Source organism: Notolabrus celidotus, chromosome 20 (genome assembly GCF_009762535.1).
Source record: "Notolabrus celidotus isolate fNotCel1 chromosome 20, fNotCel1.pri, whole genome shotgun sequence".
Lineage (NCBI taxonomy): Eukaryota > Metazoa > Chordata > Actinopteri > Labriformes > Labridae > Notolabrus > Notolabrus celidotus.
The window spans coordinates 17,332,011-17,359,164 of NC_048291.1; the positions used below are offsets into that span (position 1 = coordinate 17,332,011).

At 42.4% G+C, this 27,154-nt stretch overlaps 3 protein-coding genes and 1 long non-coding RNA gene across 5 annotated transcripts; 1 reads left to right on the forward strand and 3 right to left on the reverse strand.

Annotated features, from left to right (window-relative positions):
• Positions 1-15,604: 15,604 nt before the first annotated feature.
• On the reverse strand, positions 15,605-16,342 carry LOC117831813. The gene is made up of 2 exons (XR_004635082.1): positions 16,306-16,342; positions 15,605-16,238 (listed from the first exon to the last, which is right to left on the reverse strand). It is a non-coding gene; the product is annotated as an uncharacterized LOC117831813 (long non-coding RNA).
• A 2,070-nt stretch (positions 16,343-18,412) lies between these two features.
• On the forward strand, positions 18,413-19,874 carry LOC117831811 (putative nuclease HARBI1). Its single transcript, XM_034710688.1, is given in 5 exon segments — positions 18,413-18,809; positions 18,812-18,940; positions 19,043-19,155; positions 19,236-19,347; positions 19,431-19,874. Coding segments are annotated over 5 exon segments (1,035 nt in total). The 5' UTR covers positions 18,413-18,505; the 3' UTR covers positions 19,808-19,874.
• LOC117831812 lies at positions 19,777-21,346 on the reverse strand. 2 transcript variants are annotated; one of them, XM_034710690.1, is made up of 8 exons: positions 21,186-21,346; positions 21,039-21,109; positions 20,660-20,836; positions 20,512-20,570; positions 20,375-20,440; positions 20,195-20,251; positions 19,973-20,104; positions 19,870-19,892 (listed from the first exon to the last, which is right to left on the reverse strand). In XM_034710690.1, exons 1-8 carry the CDS (start codon positions 21,284-21,286, stop codon positions 19,872-19,874), a joined length of 684 nt encoding a protein of 227 aa, XP_034566581.1. In that variant the 5' UTR covers positions 21,287-21,346; the 3' UTR covers positions 19,870-19,871. The 2 variants fall into 2 exon arrangements, with proteins under 2 accessions (XP_034566580.1, XP_034566581.1); XM_034710689.1 differs by having other exon boundaries at positions 19,777-20,104.
• An 805-nt stretch (positions 21,347-22,151) lies between these two features.
• On the reverse strand, positions 22,152-27,077 carry LOC117832372 (primary amine oxidase, liver isozyme-like). The gene is given in 10 exon segments (XM_034711464.1): positions 22,152-22,789; positions 22,896-23,028; positions 23,135-23,301; positions 23,445-23,563; positions 23,702-24,195; positions 24,197-24,302; positions 24,305-24,361; positions 24,364-24,499; positions 24,502-25,143; positions 26,976-27,077. Coding segments are annotated over 10 exon segments (2,220 nt in total). The 3' UTR covers positions 22,152-22,525.
• Positions 27,078-27,154: the final 77 nt, after the last annotated feature.

The following is a 27,154-nucleotide window of genomic DNA, read 5'->3' on the forward strand; positions in this document are numbered from 1 at the left end:
ACAGCACCATCCGGTGGAGGAAAATGGTACTGCGCGTAATGAGCCAGGTGAGGCAAAAGAGCACAATCCTGCACTTAATTTAACAGAAACGGTTACTCACTCTATGAGAAACTCTTCAGTTGTCCATCCACTCTTCAGAAGAGATTTGAAAATAATGGGACAAATTGGGGAACCAAATCAAAAAGATAAACTAGGATATGCCAGCCTGGAAAGACAAATCCAAAGAGCATTAAATAAAGGATATGACGAGGGAGAAGTGGTTGAAGCTGTTATCCAAGCAATAGTCCCTGGAATCAAACTAAGAAGCTACTTGGAGAGCAGAGTTGATCTGACCTTGCCAACCCTCAGACAGATTCTACGAACCCATTACATTGAGAAGGATGCTACTGAGCTGTACCACTCTCTTACTCGTGCAGTTCAAGAACTAAAGGAAACCCCGATCTAGTTTTTGATGCGTGCTATGGACTTGAGACAACAAATCCTGTTCGCCTCAGAAAGAGTAGAATCTGGGTTAAAGTACAGCACAGAGCTGATCCAAAATCAGTTCCTTCAAACAGTTATCACTGGCCTCCACGATGACACTATTAGGACTGACCTGAAGTTGAGTTGTCAAACCCTGAAGGAAGGTGTGTTCATTGTTACAAATGTGGCAGTTCAGAACACTGGGCATTTGGCTGTCGCAAGAAAAAAACTGATATCACTGTAAACAAAATTGAAATCCAAGTCCACAGTGAAGACACCAAAGATGAAGTGGATCAGTTTAGCCTGAAAGCACCTCTCACAGGCAAGCAACAACAAGCTGCAAGACTGGTAGGAAAAAAATGTCTGGTTAAAGCCTCACTAGGCGGTGTAAATACCACAGTGCTTTGGGACACAGGTTCTCAGTTCTCAATTGTTGGATCAGAATGGAAAAGAAAATACCTGCCAGATGTTGAAGTGAGACCAGTGGAGGAGCTGCTTGAAGAAGGTGAGCTTGATCTTTCAGCTGCCAATGGGACGGATATCCCCTATGAAGGATGGATGGGACTTGAGTTCACACTATCAAAAAATGCTGTTGCTGCAATGAGTGATGAACCAGTTCTGGTGCCAATTCTGGTTGCTAGTGGTGACTTTGAACGCCCCATCATTGGCTTTAACGTCATCGTGGAACTAGCACAGAGACCTACATCTGAAGGTAATGTGAATCCAGGCCACATGATACAAAAACTATGTTCAGCACTGGAAGTGGGCCGCAAAACAGCCAAAGCCGTCCTGTCTGTTTTGAGGAATGACAAGCCTGAAGGTGGTACACACATTGCCAGACTAGGCAGGAGACCTGTCACAATCCCCCAAAACAGGATCATGAAAGTAGAATGTGGTCATCTGAATAAAAGAGTGCTGAGCGGGTCGCATGTGGTGTTGGAGCCAAACCAAGAGACACCATGGCCCTCAGGATTGACCATAAGAGAACAGTTGATCCAGCTTCCACAGGAAGAAAATGATAAAATAATAGTGACTGTTGAAAACCTAACTGACAAAGACATTACACTATGTGGCCGTACAACACTATATGGTTGGTTATATGGTGTTGAGGCAGTTTACCCACTTGAGATGAAAACTGTAGTGGATGAACCAGCTAACAGCAATGTTGACCCCCAAATGAAACAGCACAGACAAGATCCAGAGGGAGAACCCTGGGACCCACCAGTGGATCTGAGTCACCTGACAGAGGACCAACGCCTGCAGGTAAAACAGATGCTTAGAGAGGAGTGTGACATTTGTGCAAGAGATGATTGGGACACAGGATGTATCCAGGATTTGAAGATGGACATACAGCTAAGGGATGACATTCCTGTACAAAAAACATACAATGCAATCCCACAACACCTCTATCAAGAAGTAAAAACTCACATACAGGACCTTCTAACTAGAGGATGGATCCAGAAATCACACTCTCCATACTCCTCCCCTGTTGTCTGTGTCAGAAAGAAGGATGGGAGCCTTCGCTTGTGCATAGACTACAGACAGCTGAATGAGAAAACACTGCCTGACCGACATCCGATCCCAAGGATACAGGAAATCCTGGAGAACCTTGGAGGCAATTCCTGGTTCAGTGTGTTGGACCAGGGAAAAGCATATCATCATGGCTTCATGAGCAAGGAAAGCAGAGCCTGTACTGCATTTATCACACCCTGGGGACTCTATGAATGGGTCAGAATCCCTTTCGGCCTCACAAATGCACCCGCTGCCTTTCAACGCTACATGGAAGGATGCCTGGGAGACCTGAGGGATGAAGTTTGTGTCCCTTACCTGGATGATGTGCTGGTGTTCAGCAAGGACTTTGAACAGCATGTCCAAAATGTAAGGCAAGTTTTACAGCGTTGAAAGCAGTGTGGTATTAAGCTTAGACCAAAGAAATGCGCCTTTTTCAAGAGAGAGGTCTGCTATGTGGGTCGGTGATCTCTGCAGAAGGATACAAAATGAATCCGAAAGAAATGGAGGCAGTCCAAGCCTCGAAGCATGAGACACCAACCACAGTTAGAGAGGTGAGGAAGTTGATGGGTTTCCTCAGTTACTATAGACCCTATATACCAGACTTCTCAAGAACTGCTAAACCCCTGTACGAGCTGCTAGCAAAACCCAAGTCTGAACAAAAGAAAGACCCCAAAAAGAAAAAGCAGAGTCGTCAGTCTGCTCAGCTACCACCATCTTATCCAGTCATGTGGACTGAGGTTCATCAAGAAATTCTGGAGAAGCTGGTAACACTCCTAACAAACCCGCCCATCATGGCTTATCCAGATGTGGAAAAGCCGTTTGTTCTGCATGTAGATGCCTCAGAAGAGGGTTTGGGTGCGGTGCTGTATCAGCACCAAGGTGGCACACTCAGAGTCATAGCATATGGATCCAGGACCTTGACAGCAGCTGAGAGGAACTACAAGTTACATTCTGGCAAATTGGAATTTCTGGCACTAAAATGGGCTGTGACAGAGCGATTCAGAGACTACCTCTTTCATGCTCCTCATTTTACTGTCTACAGTGACAATAGTCCATTGACATATGTAACCAAGACAGCAAAACTCAACGCCACAGGACACCGCTGGGTGGCAGAGTTAGCTGATTATAGGTTCACTCTCAAGTACAGACCTGGATCAGCAAATCGAGATGCAGACTTTGTGTCACGGAGACCCAAGCCAATTGAAGAATTGATGAGAGAATTCACAGAGGAATGCCAGCAGGAAGTCATGGAATCCATCACCAGCGCACTGAAGATTGCAAAGAGAGGTGAAATTGACTGGATCTCAGCTGTCATGTGCAACCCAGATGCACTCCCTGAAGAGAATATTTCCTCTAAGCCGATTCAGCCTATTGCAGCGGATGAAATCATTTCTGCTCAGAAAGCAGACCCAGCCATAAGCAGAGTTTTGGTCCTGAAGAGAACTCATACTCACCTGCAACATAAGCACAAGCTGGGAGAAACTGAGGTCGTCAGACAGCTTCTGAGGGAGTGGCCCCGACTACAGGTAGACGATGATGGTATCCTTAGGAGAGAAACGGCTTCCAGAAATCAACTTGTTGTTCCTGAGTCACTGAAGCCAGTTATCTTCCAACACTTGCACGAAGAGATGGGACACCTGGGAGCAGATCGGATGGTTGTTCTTGCAAGAGAGCGCTTTTTCTGGCCTAAGATGAGGGAGGAAATAGAACACCATGTTACAAGAGTGTGTTGCTGTGTGAAAAGAAAGAAACCCAACCGAGTAACCAGAACACCGACCCAGAGCATCGAGACCTCTGCACCATTTGAGATGATCTCAATTGATTATCTACACTTGGAGAAAAGTAGAGGAGGGGAAGAATATATACTCGTGGTTGTGGACCTCTTCACCAAATATGCTCAGGCATATGCAACCAAAGACAAATCTGGGAAGACAGCAGCAAAAAAGTTGTTTAGTGACTTCATCACACGTTTTGGGTTTCCATCAAAAATACATCCCGCTCAAGGAAGGGAGTTTGAAAATAATCTCTTTCAAAAGCTTCAGAGCTACTGTGGGATCCATCACTCACGCACCTCCCCATACCATCCTCAAGCCAACCCAGCAGAACGCTTTAACAGGACTCTGCTTGGTATGTTGCGCACACTGGGGGAGACTGAGAAGTCAAGCTGGAAAGAATATCTCTCGAAAGTGGTCCATGCTTACAACTCAACGATACATGAGTCTACAGGTTTTTCCCCCTTTTTCCTATTCTTTGGACGTGAGCCGACTCTGCCTGTTGACTTATTGTTTCCAGGAAGGGAGGAGAAGACCACCAAGTCACATACTAGATATGCAGAAAAGTGGAGAGAAACCATGCAGGAGGCTTACTCTATTGCCATGAGAAACATGAAAAAGTCTGCAAAGAGAGGACAAAAGAACTACAACAAGTGTGCATGGAGTACCACCCTACAACCAGGTGACAATGTCCTGGTGAGAAACTTAACTCCTAGAGGAGGGCCGGGAAAACTGCGCAGTTACTGGGAGGACATGATTTATGTCGTCAGAGAAAGAAGAGGTCCTAACAGCCCAGTATATGTAGTCGAACCAGCACAGGGAGAAGGAAGAAAGCGTGTGTTGCACCGCAACCTACTCCTTCCGTGCCCCTACCTGGTGGAGAAGACAACTGCCAACAAACCAGCTCTGAAAGAGAAACAAAAGGATGGAGCGAAAAGAGTGACAAGAGCTCACCAGAAAACAAAATGTGACACCTACCCAACAGATACAGACAGCTCAAGTGAGGATGAGTGTGGACAGCAGTGAGACAAGCAGGTCCGTTCCTCAATGCAGGAGCTGAGGAATTTCACCCAAGGAATGAGACACAGGAAGAGAAACCTGATGATGCACTCCTCGCGGGAGCAAACTCTGAAGAGGAGCAAGAAGAGGAGATACATTGTTTGGAAGACTTTGTTGAAGCTGCCACTGCCGAGTCAGAGGCCGAGGATGAACAAAGAGATGCTGAACCAGTGAGAGAGAGACCTGCAAGAGCAAGGCGGCCGAGACGCATCTACACATATGACCATCTAGGTCAACCAAACTTCCAGTTGCTGAAAACCTGCAGTGTTGGTGTAGGACAGTCTTCAAGAGTCAACCCTGACTCCCTGCCCATGTCATCATTCATGTATCCTTTTCATGATAATTTTCAGTATAAAAGAGATAGTTACATAGAAACACCTGAGTTTTGAGACGGTTAAAGTTATTGCTGTTCAAGATTGTTTTAGTTTGTGGTGAGATGTAGTTAAACATACAGTTTATATGTATATACAGTGTATGATAGAACAGAGACAGGTTATCTGAGCATTTATTTTGAAAGAATAAGCACAGAATTTGGTTACTAACTGAGCACTTTAGGAGAGTAATGACAATAACAGGCTGAAAGCATGGCACATGAAATGTGTAAAAACATAAAGTTGAGTGTTTGAGGTAATTTCCTTGTCCCTTGGTGAAGATTGGCGGGCCCACCAGTACTTCAATGGACGATTCACTCTTCGATACTTATGGACTATAAACACTTAGTCTTGTATTCTTGCCATGAGGCTGTCTAATATTGGGAATTACGTCTATAAGAGTGATTGTGTAACCTTACCCTGTACAGCATATAAGAAAACTTACATCTTTACACAGCTTATTACTTTTTCTATGAAGAAATATCTTAAAAGCTATGGTTACATTTTGAGATGAAAATGCTAGGCATCATTTTTTCTTAGTGGGGGAGGGTGTTGCGACCTAGTAATATTTGTATTATTTCATGTAAGGTATTTTACTTTGGAAGTCATGTGACGTCATCAGCCTGCGTGCGGAGATGACGTCATTAGTTTTGTTTTGGATTGAGAACGTTGAACTGTGTTCGTTTGCTGCCCGATGCTTTTCTCCAGAAAACAGTAAAAAAAACACAGCACCGGGGAGAATAAAGTGGCCAAACAGAAGACGGAGTCCGCGTCTAATTCATGGGTGCAACACATCCACTCCATTTCATAGGGCGCCCAAATGTTCTGCTAAGCGCGTACATCTGATGTGGGCCAGGCACAATGAGCGCAACGTCGTGTTCGCTGACCTCACCAGGGGGGAGTATGCGTGGCCACATAAAGGAGTATGTTGTGGGTCCTCTTCCAAATCCAACACACCCTAGGGATGTCACTTGGGAAAGATATAAGACAGAACTGCCTGTCACTGCCTATGTTTGCGCTCAGTATCTGACACCAAACTGGTTGGCATACATCATTTAAGAGTGGCTGTGGCTCAGTAGCAGTGTTGGGCAAAATACTTTAAAAAAGTAATTAGTCACCTAAATACAGACAGCATATTAAGTGTCCCACCAGGGAGTCTAACACTCTGGACCACTGCTACACAGTAATAAAGGACTCATATCGCTCTGTCCCCCGTGCAGCTTTAGGACTATCCGATCACTGTCTGATTCATCTCATCCCGACCTACAGGCAGAAGTTAAAAACGGCTAAGCCTGTAGTTAGGACTGTGAAGAAGTGGACGGAGGAGTCAAAGCAGGAGTTACAAGCCTGCTTTGATTGCACTGATTGGAGTGTTTTTGAAGCTGCATCAGGAAACCTCAATGAACTCACTGACACTGTGACTTCATACATCAGCTTCTGTGAGGACATGTGTGTGCAGACCAGGACCTTCCGCACATACAACAACAACAAGCCCTGGTTCACACCTCAACTGAGGAAGCTGCGTCAGGCCAAGGAAGAGGCCTACAGGAGTGGGGACCGGGACCTGTTCAAGCAGGCCAGAAACAAACTGACGAGGGAAATCAAGGTAGCTAAGAGGAGCTACACTGAGAAGTTAAAACAGAGCTTCTCTGCCAACGACCCCTCAGAAGTTTGGAGAGGCCTGCGTGAAGTTACAAGCTACAGGAGACCCTCCCCCCACCCTGAAGGTAACAAAAGACTAGCTGACGACCTGAACAGCTTCTACTGCAGGTTTTCACACCCCACACCCGAACACTCTGATTTACCTGGCCCCCCCACAAGCCCCTCCCCACCCCCCTCTGACCCCCCACCTGCGCTGACGATCTGTGAAGATGAGGTAATCCAGCTCTTCCAGAGACAAAAGACCAAGAAGGCTCCAGGACCAGACGGCGTGTCCCCCTCCTGCCTGAGAGTCTGTGCTGAGCAGCTGGCCCCCATCTTCACAAAGATCTTCAACACATCGCTGGAGCTGTGTGAAGTGCCCTCATGCTTCAAAAGCTCCACCATCATCCCAGTCCCAAAGAAACCCACCATCACAGGACTCAATGACTACAGGCCCGTCGCCCTGACGTCTGTGGTCATGAAGTCCTTCGAGAGACTAGTGTTGAGCCACCTGAAAGACATCACAGGCCCCCTGCTGGACCCCCTGCAGTTTGCCTATCGGGCAAACAGGTCGGTGGAGGATGCAGTCAATATGGGTCTGAACTACATCCTGCATCACCTGGACTCCCCCAGGACCTACGCTAGGATCCTGTTTGTGGACTTCAGCTCTGCGTTCAATACCATCATACCAGACATCCTGCACCAGAAACTCACCCAGCTCACAGTGCCGGCCTCCATCTGTCAGTGGATCACCAACTTCCTGACGGACAGGAGACAGCAGGTGAGGCTGGGGAGCATCAAATCCAGCACCCGGACCATCAGCACTGGCGCCCCACAGGGATGTGTTCTCTCCCCACTGCTCTTCTCCCTCTACACCAATGACTGCACCTCAGGGGACCCCTCAGTGAAACTCCTGAAGTTCGCAGACGACACCACCGTCATCGGTCTCATCCAGGACGGAGACGAGTCTGCTTACAGACAGGAGGTGGAACAGCTGGCTCTCTGGTGTAGTCAGAACCATCTGGAGCTGAACCCGCTCAAGACGGTAGAGATGACAGTGGACTTCAGGAGAAGCCCCCCCCCCACTCCCCCCCCTCACCATCCTGAACAGCACTGTGTCTACTGTGGACTCTTTCAGGTTCCTGGGATCCACTATTCCCCGGGACCTGAGGTGGACCTCCCACATAGACACAATCAGAAAAAAGGCCCAGCAGAGGATGTACTTCCTGCGTCAGCTCAGGAAGTTCAACCTGCCCCAGGAGCTGCTGATCATGTTCTACACCTCCATCATCCAGTCTGTTCTGTGTACCTCCATCACTGTCTGGTTTGGCTCTGCAACCAAACTAGACAAACACAGACTGCAACGGACTATAAGGACTGCAGAAAAAATCATCGGTTTCGACCTGCCCCCCATCCAGGACTTGTACCAGTCCCGGGCCAGGAAACGGGCAGGGAGCATTACCGCTGACCCCTCACACCCTGGACACAAATTCTTCAAACTCCTCCCCTCCGGCAGGCGCTACAGATCACTGTGCGCCAAAACAACCCGCCATAAGAACAGTTTCTTCCCCCAGGCTGTCACTCTGATGAACACTAAACCATAACAGTGTCAGACCTGTCAGATAAATACTCTCTGTAAATATACATGTAGATACACAATGCAACAATTCTCAAGCAGAATTCCATATTTCTATTTATTGTATTATTTAACTTCTATTTTATAATGTAAAACTACCTCTGCAACTCACCACTGCACTTTATCATATTTTTTTAGCCTGTACATATTAGTCATGCCTATTTGTTGTTTCTTTGTATTTATAGCTAAGGTTATTGTTATTATATTTTCATTTTATTTTTTATTGTAGTTCTTATTCTTATTCCTATTCTTATGCCTTGTACAAAGAGAGCACAGTTTACTAAAGTCAAATTCCTTGTGTGTTCAAGCATACTTGGCGAATAAAGCTGATTCTGATTAGTCATAGTTACTAGTTACTTTCCCCAAAAAGTAATTGAATTAGTAACTGAATTACTCCTTCATGAATGTAATTAGTTACCTGGGAATGTAATTATTGCGTTACTTTTTTTGAAAAACCTTCAAATATGTAAATTAATTTTGATTTTTGAGTGGGTTTCACGGGCCAGTTGCATAGACAGTCCCTCCAGGATTTCGCGGGATTTTTTTGTGATTGTTGCGGCCCAAAAAGCCTGATTTTGCGGCAGCTTTTTGAAAAAATTGCGGTGAAAGTTGCGATTTTTTTTTTTTGCTTTTTTCCCCCAATAACATCTCAGGGGCAAGTAAATATGCTAAATTAAAGTTGTTTTTAGAAAAAATTCTTGATGTGACCACTGTGACTGTATTTTGATTCTCTTGATTCACAGAAAAATGCCATGAAAGGGCTGTATTTCACATTTACGACGGTCCCTGAATGCACCTCGTAGTGACGGGCACTTGACAGTCAGTTCACGGCACTCTGAAATTAATCTGCATCTTTGACTACAAGGAGTTGATCAAAACTTACTAAATGTGTCTGATGTTTCACCAAACTAGAATAAATCAAGCTGTAGACGCAGAGCTTTTTACGGTAATGGCGGCAACAATGTCAAACCTCAAATAGTAGTACCTTAAATAGTAAACAGACGCCCCGTGGATGTGTCTGTGTCACTAACACACACCGGGGGTAAAATCATCAATGAAGATGAGACAGATGCATGGAGGAGGGAGAGCTGGTTCATAAAGCACACTTGCTGCAGGTAGGTGACCAAGCTAACACTGAGCACCTCAATCTATAAATAATAACGTTGTCATCGTCACTTGTCCTGCCTGCTGTCCCCTCTCTTTACCCGTTCTCTGTGCATGTTTTGCTGTTCAAAAGTGCCGATCAAGTGAGGACTTACGTTTAAGGAAGTGAAATTGATGACAAAACCGATGACTAACAGGGGCTGAGGTTAAGGTAATTGGTCAAATTTGCGGGAAAGTTGCGGTGATTGTATAAAATTGCAAGGCCGTGAAAAAATCGCGCTGATTGGTTGAATTTGCGTTGATAGTTGCGATCGCGAAATCGCAACTTCCTGGAGGGACTGCATAGAGTAGAACAGCATAGACGGGTACTTAATTTAACTTAATATTTATTGGACCTCAAACCACAACTGGTAGACATACTGTAGGCCGTAACAAGTGCTTTTAGCTCAATGTACTGTAAAATAAAAAAACTATCACACAGCTTCCAGACAATTGATATAAACTGTACTTCCAAGTATTTTCAACAAAACATTCTCAGTTAAAAACTGTAAATTAAATAAATCAAACTGTCTCACAGCTTCAGACAATTGATATAAACTGTAGGTCTTCAAGTATTTTCTTCAAAGCAAAAGTAAACAGTTTTAAAATAGAACTGAAAAGTAAGACATGGACAAATCAAACATTAGCTCCCAAACATTCCTTCATCTATCTACCATCCATATACTCTGAACACTTTAACTTCTGTTAGAATAGCAGCTCTGTGTGTGTGTGTGTGTGGGGGGGTGTATGTGGGATGTGGGTATGTGTGTGAGGGAGAGAGAGAAAGAGGGAGAGAGGGGGAGAGAGAGAGAGAGAGAGAGAGAGAGAGAGAGAGAGAGAGAGAGAGTTAGTTTCCTTCCTGACACTCATCCTAGCCATTAAACCAGTGATTGTATCTTAAAAGCAGCAGCTTTTCAAACTTCTGGTCTGACAGTCGGTTCCTCTTTGGAGTAAAGACGAGCTTCCCCAGGCTAAACAGTCTCTCAACGGGGGCACTCGATGGAGTGGCTGCATTGTATTTGATTGAAATGTTCTTTATCAGTGGAAATCCATTTAGACTGTCCATCCCTTGTGCTCCTGATTTGAAATAGTCTGCGACTTGACTTTCAGCAGTAGTAGAGGTGTCATCCTCATCCTCAAAGGAAAAGAATTCATCTTCTACAGCTGAGTCAGTGCTGAGGCGGCGTGTTGGTGTGCTGGTACCTGTTTGCTGGTCATTGTCTTGGATACCTTTCCTGCATTCTGCCAGCAGACATGCCTTGGCCTTGTCCTTCCTGTCCTGTGTCCGCAGCCAGCGTAGTTTAAACCTGGGCAGAGTCACAGCAGCCAAGACGGCATCCTCGCTTTCCAACACCTCTGCAAATCTTCTTTTGATTGCCTGAAATTATATATAATGCAAGCATATAATACTGACCATCTCTACACACACACATCATTAGGCCTACACATTCTGAGTATATTTACAAATATTTAATTTTACTACATATTTTTTCCCATTATTTATCTGTATTTATTTCTTACCGTGACAATGGCCTCTGGAAGGTCAACGAGGATTTCCAGGCCACTCTTCTGTCCCAGGGTCTTGTGTATCAGTGTCTCCAGTGTTGGTAGAAGTGTGCCGTGGAAACAGTGGTCCTCTCCCTGGAGGATGTCTAACACTACGGTTAGAGGCTTCATCACCATGCAATACTCCCTGATGCACTGATTCTCCCGTTCTGTGATGGCTTTTAATCCAAACTTGGAGGAGATGGTGTTCAGCTCGATGATAGGGACTTCACAGATTCGAACAAGGGCATCATAAAAATAATTCCATCTCGTAGTGCAAGGGACTAGAAGCTTCCTTGCAATGACAGCATCCACAGTCTCTGCAGCCATTGTTGAGCGGCTAGCCTTGTTCCATAAGGCTGTGCATTTTGCTGTAGCACTTCTGTATATTGCTTTTGCTTCTGGTCTTGACAGTAACCACTTGTCAACATCAGTACACGAAACCAGGTTTAGTGTGTGCGATGCACATCTCTGATGCTGCGGTAAAGTAATTGCAACACCATCATCATCATCATCCTTACCACCACTGTTTTGCAAAATGCCATTCATGTCCATAAAAGTCACCTCATCCTCATCATCCCCAGATTCATCCTCCTCCACTGGCTGGTACTTTCTGAAGGCCTTGATGAAATTGGAGCCATTGTCTGTGACTGTTGATGTTATTTTGTGGGATATACCATAGGAGGAGTGGATGTTGTCAAGCTCGGTTGCAATGCTATCATAAGTATGACGTCCCTTGAAACGTCTGCATGCCAGGGCTGCTTTCCTTCATTCCATGCTAGGTGGATCTATCCAATGTGCAGTCACGCCAAGATAGCTTTTGTTGTGTGCTGTCCATATGTCAGCAGTAGTAGAAACATATTCTAATTCTTCAAAACTGCTTTTGAGCTTAGCATTCATTTTAACATACTCTGCTTCTATGTATTTAGAAAATGTCTTTCTGCATGGCGGAACGGCCCCTCCACTCGCTGGTATTTTAGCAATTATGGCTCTGAAGGCGTCTGAGTCAACAGTTGATAATGGGAGCATGTCCTCAACAACATACCTGCCTATCAGAGCATTTAATTCAGTCTGTGTCACAAGTTTTCCCGGGGCAGAAAAATCCAGCTTTTGCTGCTTGAACGGCGTGGCTCCCTCTCCATGTCCGTCCATGTTGTGACCTGGCCTGCTACTAGCAGCGCCGGCACCATCAACGGCGTTATCTGTGTTTTTGGCTAGTAGCTTCGCAGTGGCGTGTGCCGTTGAGAGGTGCTTCATGAGATTGGAGTTACTCTGAACGGACGCGGACAAACACTTCGCTCGGGGACATAATGTGCACTTAACATGTATATTCTTGCCTTTTATATTGATGATGTTGAAGTAGTGCCTGTACTTCCATCCTGTGAATGACAATTTTATCGGGACAGACCGCTCCGGACTCGTCATTATTGCATCTAGTTCTCTTGTGCGGATGTTTGCAGCGGCGCGTTGAGGTTTAAACAACAACACCCACCTACCTGAACTCTGGCACTGATTGGCTTAACGTGAAATTGTACTCTACCTTTAGCCAATCATCATTACTTATGTGTCTGTCAGCCCTCCCCCTCACCAAAGAAAGACAGCCAACAAACATTTTATTTGCAGCTCCTGTCCTGTGCCTGGCTGAGCGAGCCAGGTCGGATGAGAGCTGTTAGATTTCAGTGCATAATAACGCGCCACATTTCTCTGTCGGTAACGGTAGCGGCGTTGTAACGTTTGAAATAGTAATTAATTAGATCACCCGTTACTGGAAAAAAATAACGGCGTTACTAACGCCGTTATTTTTAACGCCGTTATTCCCAACACTGCTCAGTAGTAGAGTTGATCATCTCTCAATTGGAAGTTTGGGGGTTCAATGCCAGGCTGTCCACATGCAGAAGTGTCCCTGGACATGCATTTAACAGTAATCAGTGCAAATACACAAATACAATGAGACTACATTACTAAATTTGTATGACTGAAATCCTGCTAATTTGATGTAGATTCATTCATATACGAAGTATCTGTAAATTAACATTTATTTGCTAATTTACTTTTAGTTGTGTGACTTGATTATGTCTCATGCAGTCAGTTACAATGAGTCATGCATTAGTGAAAAATTACTCATGCATGTGATTTGACATCTTGGACCCCAAATACACAGTAAAGGTGAGGTTATGCTCTGGAGGGATATATTCTCTAAGAAAGGACATTAAGAGTGCCAATAGTACCTTTGATGCAGAGGCTTTAGAAATGTATTAGAGACTACAAATCACACAGTTGGCAGTGTTTTTATGGCTTTATGAAACTACAGCAGGAAAAAAAACAAACATGTTTGTACAATTTTCTTTTCAGGATTAAAGAATGTCTTCCAGACCAAAGATATGCAATCTGTCAACAAGTCTCTTCCATGGATGCCTGATCACTACGCTATGGTCCCTCAGCTTGTGGAGAAACATCTAAAAACAGAAGAGGTTAGTGTCTGTTATTTAAAAAGTAAACACTTATGATTCATAGATTATGAAGGCGGAATACATACAGTTCATCAAATCCTTAGATTTTATACTGACGTAGATAGCAGCAATGTTCACATAAGATGCACTTGTTCAGCCCATCAAAGGCCTGAAAAACTAAACTGCAAGAATGTAAAGTGACATTCCACTGACATATTGCAGTTTGGTCCAAAGGTCAGGAAAACATCTCATTCACCTGATTTGCAACAGCAGGAGGCAGCAGTGTTCTTTGGAGGCTCAGTTAAACAGTGGAACATACTAATTCCATAAAAGTTCACACAGAGGCAGACAATCAAAAAGACACAAATCACTCTGCATGTGAGGCAGGCAATGACATGCAGGTGAAATCACGACAGATGGAGTCTTAAACCTAACCCCAAACCTTACCCTGCATGCCTAACCCTAAAAAGAAACATTTCCACAATAAAGGGTAATGGAGAGGCTGGCAGGAGTTGCAAATGTTGCAATTAAGCCACCCTTCAGGCAATCTTTATGTCAAAAATGTGTTCGTAATCTTCAACTCCTTCTCCATTTCCTGCTGTGTGCAGAAAAAAAACGTTACTTATCACCAAGACATGCTCAGACTCTGCTTAACTGATTCAAAGTCTCCTAGCGGCTTTAAATGGAACTTTAGGACAAAGTTCAATTTCTGAACATCCCTATTTAGGTGGTCAGAGTTTAAAACAAGACATACAGATTGTATCAGAGTGTGTTGTGGAAACCTACTTTCCACTCCTACCAATTCTGCAGGACTATGTACCACTATAAACTGAGTTTATGATCAACAAGTGAGTAAACAAGGATGATTGGTTATCTGATAATGTTTCAAATGATCTCACTTTGAAAGGCTGTGTGACCTTAGATAAGACGTGAGAAAATCAAAGCAGTAATTTGGACTTCATCATGTAACAAGAGGGCCACCAACAGCTCAGGGGTCCTATTTATAAACGTTGCATTTGCACAAAACGGGGCCTGAAACTGGCGTATGCCAGTCTTCACGCCAAGTTTGTGGTTTAAAAAAAAAAAAAAAAAAAACTTGACTGGAAAATGTTCCTACTGGTATGCAAACTCTAACCCGTGCATACGCTCAATTTATAGGCAGGGGAAATTGGCGATGCAGTTGGTGACAGGGAGAACTTAAGTCAGATTATATTTAAATGCCTTTCACACATTACATTTCATTAAATAACATATTAACAGACCTACGTCACCATAATCACTAAAAACAGTTTATTTTATATGAATATGTTACTGCGGTGAGCCATTTCCAATAAGCTGTCATTAAAAGATAAAAGTATGTTTTAAAGTTTCCCAAATATTTAATCAGCTTTGTCTCGTGAAATAAACGTGTGTGTCCTGTAAACATAAAACACTGCAGTGAGACTGTGCGTAATGATGGATGCTCTGGCATGTTCTGTGGCCCTCCTGCTGTAAGAAACAAACAAGTGCTCTCTGACCTCCGCTGCATTCATGAGGACCACAGTTTGTGTGTCAGAGACTTTATTTTCTCAGTCTTCCTCTCTGTTGCCGTGATTCACCGTGAGAACCTTTTATCTTCCGGCTCATTTGTATGCATGTTCATTCATAAAGCTCTTTGCATTGACCGTATGTGGTTGAATGTGGGCGTGAAAAGGGCGGAATATGAGGCTGAACTACGTGCGCATATCTCCAGGTGGTTTGTGATTTATAAATGGAACATTGCTAGAGTTGGTGTGCGAACGGTTTTATAAATCAGAATTTTATTTTGGTGCACACTATTTTGGGGTTTTCGTTGTACAGTATGCATATGTAACCAAGCTAGGGCTGGAAAGGGATTTCTGGATTTAGAAGATAAAATACCAACAACACCACCTTGGGACTTTCACCCAAAGAGTTTTAACAGTATACTTATTTTTAGTTAGCGACCCTTTAACGATACACAGGTTATTTAACAAATGAATACAAAAGGCATGGTTTAGAAAAAAATATATACACAATCTTTATTTAATTGGCAGACAAATAGTTTTAAAACACAAATAATTACTACTTCAACCATGAACAGACATACTAGAAATCAGTTTTAGGACACCGCTAACTGCAGCCAGGTTATCTGAATCAGGCCTATAAACAAGGCACACTCACTACAATAAACACATCTAGTTAATAAATTAGACGATGCAAAGAACATGAAAAGGCCTGACACAATAAACTGTAGCTACAGCCACGGCTGCTTACACAGCCCGGACAGGGATACTTTAACACTGTTACTAAGTAGAGTCTTTTAAATCACACTGTTACTGAGCAGAGTCTTTAAATCACACGGTTACTGAGCAGAATCTTTAAATCTGCCCTGTTACTGAGCAGAGTCTGTAACTCAAGACAAAAAGGCAAGCAAAAAGACAAGGCAAAAGTGGCAATCTGCAACAAAATACATGAACGTTAACCACTTACATACAACAACAACACACGGCACATTAAGATAAACAAAACCCAGTTGAGGTTTACCTCGGCCGTCCGCAACCCTATCACGTCACTACCTCACGCTCGTATCGCGTACTATATGCGTTGCCGGCACACAACGATCCGCCAACCCGAAAGGAACACTGTCCTGGAATAAAAGTTAAAGTTACTCACATGTACGGACATTGAAAACACTTAACACGCGCGACACGTACCTGCTCAACCCGGAGCTCTGCAGAGACTGAAGGGAGCTCCGTCACTCAATTTTATCCCCGCAAACAACCAGCTAACCGCAGGTGATTGGTTCCCACCCAGCTGTGGGACATGAGCGCTAATCAGCCGGTTACACAAACTTGTGCTTTTTTTTAGCACAAGTTTGTGTAACCGGCCCCTGGTACCCCTATTTTTTTTTACCATCAGTACTGCTTCACTTATTCACATATTATTCACTCTTCTTTTATCCATAATAAATTATCTAAGTTCACTTTTATAGAAATATTCATGATCTTTTACATTTAATGTTGTTGTACAAAATATATTTAAGTTACAATTTCTGCTAAATCCAAATGCTTAACATATATCTAAATGTTAAATCTAAGTCTGTTTTGCTTTATGAAGCTGTTATTTTGGTATTTCCACTAAGTGGCAGTGTGAATTTGCATATAAGCTAAATATTTCGAACTGAAGAGCAACATTTAACATTTAGATTTAACATGTAACATTTATATTTATATTTAATATTCATATTTAGCATTTGGATTTAAGAGTGATTGTAACTTAAATATACTGTATTTATCACAACAAAATTATATGTGAGGAAGATCACAAATATTGCTATAAATCTGATAAAAAAGTGACTTTTAAAAATTCTCTCTACATTTTTATGATGTTTTGGAGCTAAATATGGAGAATTGTTTGTTATTTTCTGTGTGCACAACTTTACAAACGGCACCCCATAGCTCTGTGCACCCTCCCTAACTCTCACTGATAAATGTTTCTGTTGTGCTTTGGATTTTGGGTCTGAGAAGCCAAAAAAAGAAGAAAAAATAATCCTGCATTATGCAAAATCGTGACCAGATGTAGGAGAACATTCTGAATGTTCTGTATGAGTATGGTCTGTTAGGGCCGATATGTAAGGTCCTTTGATGGCTGCATTAATATTATGAAAACTCTGTTGGGATGATGCAAAGTTGTGCTCCCTGCACAAACGTGACAACGTTGTTTAATTTTAAGCATGAACATACGCCTCTCTGCTCACACATTTGCACACACCCTGGATTGCACTCATTTGGATGCTATGTTCTATGGGGCTGATGTGTTTTGCAGAATAATAAGGATACTACAGTACAGTATATGTGTATAGGAGTGATATATCTGTGTTATGAAGACTGGCAAAAGTGTGTTCAATTTCAAATTTCCAAAAAATGAAAATCAGTAGTGATGAAAGACCTTCTCAGCTTTTTGTGAGCTCACTGTTTGATCCCCCCCCCCCCCACACACACACACGCACACACACACACACACACACACACACACACACACACACACACAGACAGATCGGTGTGCGCAATCTCAAATTACTCACTTATCGATGAGAACAAATGGGTGTTATGACCTTTTCTCAAAACCCAGCAGAAAAAAAGTAACATTTTACACCATTCCTACCAACAGCAGCTTTAAATTGAGTTATGTTATGTTGACCTCTCTTATAGGCCTAGTTCTTATAATTAATAACTAAATATAACTTCATGTAATCCTTCAATGATTAACAATATCTCACACTGTACCTTGATCCTATTTTGATTGCAGCTATAATAAAATGTTTATGTTTCATTGCCAAGGGCACTGTCATGGTATGATTAGTTTAGTTTTCTCCTTGTGTTTTGTGCCTTGGTTCTTCCTTATGTTTATTCTGTATTAGTTATCCTTCATCTCCCTTGTGTTTAGTGATCCATGTCTCTTGTTGTGCTTTCTTAGTCTAGTCTTGTGTTTACTGTTTTTTTTTTTTGTAGTTCAGGGGTCCGTTTCACAAAGCAGGTTTAGTGAATACTCTGAGTTTGTTAACCCTGAAATGAGGGAAACTCTGTGTTTTCCGTTTCACAAAGGGGGGTAACTCAAACCAGAGAAAGAGGGGTAACTCTAGCCTGTTTCACAGAGGGAGGTAACTTAAACTCTCGGTCAGTTACCGTAGTAACAGACTCTGAACCTAATCTGGTCGGGACCAGGTTTTTCTCAATGAACCTCGAGTTACTCTCAGTCTCCGCCCCATTTGAGCCACACACAGTATTTGATTTCCTCATTCATTCAGTCGGCAGGCGAGTGTTGGCGTAGCGTATTTCTGCCGTCTGTTATTTAAAAAAACAATTCAGAAATCAATCAGTAGGCCTATATTAGGTGCCAACTTTTTTCACTAAAATGGCATGTCCTTTTGTTAATGATCCCGTGGATGAAGGTGCAGCATTATTGCGCAGAGAATTTAATATTCGTCGGGAGATGATAATCAGACCGCGCATAGATGTTTTAGCATTTCCGGACAATTATCTTTATGAGCGGTACCGTTTCACTTCACAGTCGATCATCTACATACACAACCTAATCCGTCCGTACATTTGCAACATTACCAATCGTAGTCGTGCTCTTACATCCCAGCAGATATTGTGTGTTGCTCTGCGTTTTTTTGCAAATGGGAGTTTTTTGTACAATGTTGGAGATGCAGAGCACTTAAGGCCACTGTATGCAGGGCGGTCAGAAAAGTGTGCCTCGCCCTGAAACGGCTACTGAACACCTTCATCGTTTTCCCTGGACATAAACCGGTCAGAGTCATCAAGGAGGAGTTCCACAGGATTGCAGGTGAATGGTGTAGAGATCTGTTAAATTCATTTAAAATTATATTTTGTTAATGACATTGTGCTGCAACCTCAGACTGGGATTAGTAATTTTAATTTATTTTAGGATTTCCCAGTGTGATTGGCTGCATAGATGGCACACAAATCCCCATCACGGCTCCCTCACATAATGAGGCGGATTATGTTAACAGGAAGTCCATTCACAGCATAAATGTGCAGGTAAATGTAGATTGACTACTGTTTCAAAATGTTAAAGACTGCATCATAGTTCAACATCTGTCATTCTCTGCACTGTCAAGATCATATGTGATGCTGCCTACATTATTTCCAATGTGGAGGCCAAGTGGCCTGGGTCTGTCCACGACTCAAGGATGTATCGTGAGTCTAACCTGAGCAACAGACTGCAACGTGGTAAGCAGCCTAAAGATTTGCATAATATAATTCACTTGTCTCCCTCTTTTAATATACTCTAATGTATCCACTATACATTACAGGAGAGTTTGATGGCCTTCTGCTGGGTGACAGGGGTTACCCATGCCAACCAAGGCTGCTGACCCCTTACCCTGACCCTGAACCAGGCCCCCAACAGAACTTCAACCGGGCTCACTGCAGGACGAGAGCCCGGGTGGAGATGACCATAGGCCTGTTGAAAGCCCGTTTCCAGTGCCTACGTCACCTCAGGGTGACCCCTGAGAGGGCCTGTGATATTATTGTGGCATGTGTTGTTCTTCATAATATTGCCACTATTCGAGGAGAGCAACACCCTGCCCTACAAATAGAAGCTGATGATAACCACCCCATCCACCTGCCAGCTATGCAGGACGGCAGAGCAGTCAGAGACACCATATCCCGCATCCACTTCAGAGATTAAGACAATATCATCACCACTACCACCACCAACACAGCAGCAGTCAAATAAAAACATAATACAAATTTCATTTGGTCTTCTTTATTTCCTACAAATACAAGAGATAGTTTAGTTAATGTTCCCGTAGTTAACATAATTAACATAATTCACCTGTGACCATGCACCCACCTCTAACTTGTGCTCTAGTAATTCAATTTCGAGATCTGCCCTTCTCATCTGGCGGTCCAAGAACTGAATTTCTTTGTCGGTTTTCTCAATTTTTTTCAGCAGAAATATTTTATAGATGTCTTTCACGGGTAACTGGGAATACATAAGGAGGACATTAAATTATACAGTTGCACATGAATTCCACAGAATGAACCTCTGGTGTTTACTGAACATCCATCTCACTGTGTCAATCTGTGCAGTTGAAGTTGAGGGACCCTCCTGCTGCTGCCCAGCCATGCCCTGTTAAAAAGGATGAGAATGTGTTAATACTTCAGTGTAGGCTAAATGTCACACTCTATTTTCCACCAGAATGTTAAGAAATGTGAATGGGAAGAGAACTAGCAATAACATATCAAATGTTACCTCTATAGGCCTTTCTGGTTCCCCCTCTGTGAAGGCAGCAGACAAAGTCTCCTCGTACTCTTCTTCCTAGATGAGTGATATGTCTCAGTATACTTAAACCACCATTTGGCAACATCTTTGGAGTATTGCCTACTTACAGTTACAAGGTCTGTTGTGGCGTGAGGGGGCTCCACCAGGCAGATCGCACCATCAGAATCTGTTGGGAGAAAAAAAAAGACATGAAAAGGGAAATAAATATTTGTATGAATAGGCTTAAAAAAAGATATATAGGTCTAGGAATATTACATGTTATAAAGGCACTTGTGTCTTGGGGGGTGGGCTCAGAGGATGAGCTCCCTCCAGGGATTCCCTCAGTTGCTGGCCTTCCACAATTCTGGATCAGGGCCAGCGCCTCTGCCTCCGTTAGAGGTGGCGGTGCTGGGCCACCACCCGTTTTACGGGCATCTGCTTTCTTTCTGTTGGCTGAGTAGAAGTCTGTGTTAGTTTAAATAGGCTTAATTATTTAACAGAACACGATATAGATGAAAATACATGCATGTGTGTGAAAACGGCATTATGTTGGGGATAAAACAACTGCACAGTCAAACAGCCACTTAATATTTACTTTACAATGTAAAACATGATCAAAATGAGGTACCCCCATGATATTATGCCCAGGTCTTACCTGTTTGAACAATGTTTTTATATTTCATCCTAAGCTGCTGCCAGGTGCGCTTCTCCCCCACGTGATTGCACCTAAATGAAATAAATTAATAGGCTACCATTCAAGCAGTTTCCCCCTGTGATTGCAAAGGACTACATTTAAACGTACGCATTGACCCGAGCCGCAATGTTCTCCCATGCCGTCTCCCTCTGTTTGGCACCTGCAGCGGTGTTGGTTTTTAAAAAAAAAAACATGCTCATACTCTCCATATGAGCGAATAAGGATGTCCAGTTCCTGTGGGGTGAAAAATGCCGCCCTCTTCTTCTCCATTGCCATGGTGACTCGTCGAATCAGGGCTCCATTGATGCTGTCTTTTTAAAGTTGTGGTGCACGTGCTGAACCCCAGGTGAAACTACTCCAAGTTGATTTAACTAACTCAAATCAGCTGTTGTGGAACCGAAAACACAGAGTTTCCTATCTCAGAGTAGATCAACTAGAGTTCAGGGTTAGACTCAGAGTTTTATTGAACCTGCTTTTTGAAACGAACCCCAGGTCATCCCAAAACAGACCTATCCTACCCCCCTTTGAACATTCCGAACCATAAATGATGACACAGGAAGAGCTGTCTTCCTGCCCAGATCCCCTTCTCCCAGTGTTTTACTTTTTCCAGATGTGTGCAATTAAATGCTTTCTTCATCAGAACAGGACTTATGGAAATCGCCAGGAGAAAGGACAATACAAATTTAATACAATGAATATTTAACAATGTTGGTTTGCTGTGTTATGTGTTTTAAACTGCTCTTAACAAAGATGCACCCAGACATAGATGCACACACAGAGACCCTCACACAAACAGACCCTTATCTTTCTATCTAATCAAGTCTTAAATACCTTTCTCTCTCTCACACACTCTGAGGGACAAGTTTTTAGACATTTCCAAAATGTATATTAACACATGATCTCATTATTCTGAAGCTAAGATAAAAACTTTCATTTTGAGATTTTGATAAGATTATTGAAATTCCCAGAGTTCCACGATGTATAATCACAAAGTTATGAAACTTGTTTTAATTGTGGTTTTAATTGTGGTTTCTTCCATGTTCTCTAGAGGAGAAGACGCAGTAGTTGTGTATTGTGTAAACCCTGTGTTATAAGTTCTATTAGTTATTTTAAACTTCTCACAAGTTATGCTTGAATAAAAAAAAAAACATGTAATAAAAATGCAGCTAAATAGATTGCACCTGTTAAATAATACGAGTCTGGCTGTAAAAACTTCACCTGACTCCTGCAGGCATTTTGTTCCAATGAAAACTAATGCAACTAAACAGTGAATCATCTGACAGACTAACAATGCTGTTTTAACAGAAACAAAGCCCACACATTCTTTGGGTTAGTTCTACTTGTACTTATAAGCCATAACAATCTTCCTGTAATTTCATGAAAAGAAAATTAATTAAACAAAGGAAGAAATGCAAAATCTAAGTACTCCTTGTGATTTACTTAGAACTTCAACCAAAGCCCCGATAGGAGAAGGGTTCTAAGTAAGGAACGCAGGTGTCCTCATCAAGGCAGGCCATCCTGATGTTTTCACAGCTGTCCTCAGTGCCTGGGTCAATGTACACAGCATCAGTCGAGTGACTGGATGGGTCTTTCTCAAAGTAGTTGTGTGGCCGTATCAGAACCCCACCTCCATTGCCCACTGTCACTGTGTTGGGGATGTCCTCAGCATGGGGGATGTGGAGGAAACCAGTGGTCACCCAGGCAACCAGGTCCTGAAGTAGAAATCTGGAGAAATGTGGAAAGTATAGGTTAAGCTTCATACCATTTCTATTGTATTGATTTGGAGGGTTCAAAATGTTAACACATTCATGCACATACCTCATTTTCAATACCTTCATCATCTTCAATGTACTTGCTGAAATCAACTGCTGGATTCCAGATGTCATGCTGATTGTACAGGCTGCCACTGCTCTGCTCAAGATCCTTCTGCTTGGTGATAGCGACCTTATACCTAATGGAAGAACAGAAGATTGTGGTTTGCACAGAATCATATTGATGAGTACAGATTGATATTTATTCTAGTTGGAGATACAGTATGTTCAGAAGCTGCATCTCACCTGGCCCAGGACATCGCTTTCTCCTTTGCCTGGCTCTCTGGGAGGTGGTCTCCAGGGTTACTGAACACCTGGAGCCTGTAGGAGCGCTGATGACCCCACTGGTTGGTTTGATTGCTAGCAATGTGAAGGTAACACGGGGTCTTTGTGTCATAACGTAGCGCTGCCTCCTTTAAAAGTCAAACACAATATGTCAAAAAATGACAATACTCTGTGAAGAAAAGTTAACCAAATTGCTGCAGTTGTTGGTAGCATTGCAGCTATGCAGATATAATCAGTTGCAATAATGTTAAATACTTGAGGAACTATGCACCTTTTCCGTTTTAAGCTTATTCTCCACCAACTGAGGGATCATGGCATGGCGTTCAGGCATCCAGGGCAATTAGACGTTCATAAACTCCATGTCTTTAGTCTGGAATACGTTCTTTACTCCTGTATGGAAGTTACAAAACTTCAGCATGCCTTCAGTTTTTTATATACAAGTATTTATAAAAAATATACATTATTTGAATATACAAATGTAATATATATTATATATATGATCATATTCTAGGGGTCTTTAAGACTTACCTAAAATGTCAAGATCCACTTTGAAGTTAAGAAAATGGGTGTGGATGTTTCCTGTGACGTTCTCTGCAACTTGATGACCAAATTTAAAATTTTCTTCTAATTTGAAGGAGGATGCAATATATCCTGTGGCGTGCACTTTTGCCTCCACTGAGCCACTTTGGTAGAAGATGAAATCCCACATATAGTCATAGTTTCCTATAGCTGTGATTGTTCTGAAAACTAAGGCGCTATTAGCTAGTCCTCCGTAACTGTTGTAGTTAATCTCAGAGTAGTGCCTCCGTAGAGGGTGGCCCATGTCATGCTCAAAGACACAAATGGAGTTTCTTAGCTGGCGTGGAACATCACTATCCTTAAAATAGATTGTGTCAATGTAAGCGGCGGAAATAGGAAAGTCAACCCCTTTGACCAACTCATAGGCACATGCACCAATGCCAACGCTGCCATCAAGGAACTTGGTGAGCATGAGATTTGGGGTGATAGATCCATAGACTGACGGCCTCCTGAACGCTCAGCTCATATATAATTCTTTCACCTCTAAATTGTACATCAAAAACTTTCATGCCTCTGAGAGGGCTCAGACTAAAAGCAAAGCTCCAGTCAGGTATACAACATTGTTGTTTTCTACACTGAATCGCTTGCCTTTAACATAAAACTGCTGTAAACGCCTGTGGGTTTCTTCTTGAGTTTGAGTGATGCATAATTTGGCATAAGTTTGTAGATTACTTTTTTCGCAGTCCCTACCTCATATTGCTGCTTCAGTTCTGTTAAAGTGTCAAAGTACCGACCATTATACAGTACAGTACTTTCATCACATGCCAGGATGAAAAATTGATACTTTGGTGATTTATCATCATCTCAAAGCCCACTGGATGGATGAAAAAGCCCTCCACATTTCGACAGACTGAAATCCAGGTCTGTCTGTCTCCTGACTGTACCCCTCGTGGCATGCTGTCATAGTAAACATGGTATGATGGGGGAGTTATGCCAAAGCTTTCTTCAAGAAGGGTTTTTACTGGGGTAAGTACATTCTGCAGAAAACCTCTGAAAATAATTTGCTCCCAAAAATTAACTGGACGTGCAGATAAAGGAATTTCCCTTTTGTATCTCTCAAATGTGACATCTTTGTGGTAGGATGGGTTGGGTAGAGGACCAACTACATATTCCTTTATGTTGTTCGTACTGAATTGCAAAACCACTGCAGTTGCTTCTCTTCTTGGTTTCTGTCCATTGACATCCAGGTACTGCCAAACCTCTTGTTTCTTTGGCAGGGAGAGCTCAATCATATACAAGTAGTCAAGTGAAGGAGGGGAAGATTGTTCGAATTTAATGTTTTTTCCTGGGATCTTGGACATGTAGTCGCGCACCTGTAGGATCTCTTCCTTTGAGAGGTCAGCAAAGATGACACTGCGTTCATTGTGGATAACAGGTTGGTCTGAGTCTTCCTGATCAGCAGGGCACAGTGGAACGCGTTGGGTGTTAAGCCATATCAAAACACTGGTACTTATCAGCAAAACAGCAATTGCAAAAATCAGAAGGCAGTTAAGGATCATGCAAAGAGTTTTACAGATCATTTCTGCAGAGAAGCACAGCGGGTAGTCCTGTAATGAAATAAAAGCTGTAGAGAGAGACTATATAAGGGGGTGAGCCTTCTGATATCAAAGACTGCTTTTACAACCTGAGAAGTCTTTGCTTAGATAAGAGCAATGGCTATCAGTACTGGTCTCATTTTAAAAGTTATTAAGATGAGTACACAGTAACATGAAAATAAAGAGCTCATACAAAGATGGCTTAAACCTTGGATAAGTTACGTAGTACAATATCTTGTATATGGGTTAATTCTTTGAATGTTTCAGCATCAAGCTTCAAAAGACTTTTCACATGTTTTTTGATAAGCACTAAAATCAAGCTGGGTCAAATGTCATTTTGAGGCCAAGGTCACATTTTTATAAGGTTGGACTTTGAGCTAAGAGCTGATTAGAAAACTTGTGCAGTACATGACCTCATATAGTAGTCGCAGTGTAATTTTAAATCTGCTGATCCTCTCTTTTTTCTTCAATATTTATTAATTTACCATATACATTTTTTTCATTATCCTCAACATCTGGTAATGTTTTTGCTCGTAAATTGACCCGTGCTATTGTGAATGATTGCAATAGCAATTACCCTGAAAGTGCAAATGGATTCTACATTGAGAGCATTATTTAACTGGGGATATTGTTCTTGAGGAACAACAGTTCTCCTTCAATCTTAAATAAAGGTTTTATATTAGAGTACCAAAACATGCTTGCCTTATTCTTACAGTACATTTACTTCTGTTTGTGACCAATAAACATTCATAAGCAGCACAAACTACCATTGATTAAAGCTAAAGTTGCATTTTTCAACCAAGCAGTAAAACTTGACAGAACACAAGCCGTGTTACATAAATGTTGTCACCCCTATGCTCGCTCGCTAACTCACAGTGAATTTTCCAGAAGACTTCCTGTTGCAGTTTCACCATAGACTGTAGAATACATTGATGTAGTCTATGTGACATCACCTATTTGTTTCAGCAGTGAAGTTTTGAAGCCTTGTCCTCAATGTGGTTGCCATATTGGAAATGCTGACTCAACCTAACTTTGTTCAATTTAGTATGACCCAAAACCATGGAGTTGAGGTGGGCCTGTAGCCTCTTCACTAACAGCCAGGCCAGCTGACAGGTGCAAAAAGATTCATTTTTTATCTATTATAAACTACTATGGTATGTTTAGTGACAAGGAATTAAATTAGTTTTAATTTAAGGAAAAGACCACATTAAAACCAAAATATATGAAGCCCCATGGTCTGAACCTTAAGCAATGTCTACTCCAAATGGAAACATGGCACAGTTGCTACAACATTTCAGCATTTTCTCTTAAAAGTCTCACTGATAAGGTAAGATGTCGTACCTTGTTAAAAGAAGGGTTAATTAATTACCATTTGTGATGCTCTCTTTCAACCGGTAGAGGCAAAAGGCACAGGGGTATGGTTTTACCTTCTACTGCAAAATCCACCTGAGAAATCAGATGTTAAATTCCTCCGTGAAATAAAAACAGGGTATGTGACAGGTTGACTTCACAGTTACCTCTGGGTGAATCAGTGTTTTTGTAGGAGGTGGCTGCAACACTTGTATCTCCACATCAAGTATTAACACATAAAAAAAAGAAGAAAAAATTTAAATCCTGGTTCATTGATATTTTTTCTTACCCTTTACAAATATATTCTGTTGAGAACTGTCATGAGACACGCCTTGCACCCTTTCCACTGAACCCTCATTGCTGAGGGCCTGCTCCTTTGCAGGAGTTAAATCCTGTGTAAGAGGGCCCCCTCCTGTCTGTCTCTGATATTTTTTTCCCATGTTGGCTTTAAAGGCCATCACTGTAATTCTTATACTTGTATAGTTTTCAACAGAGACTAAAATAAGCACTTAAGTCT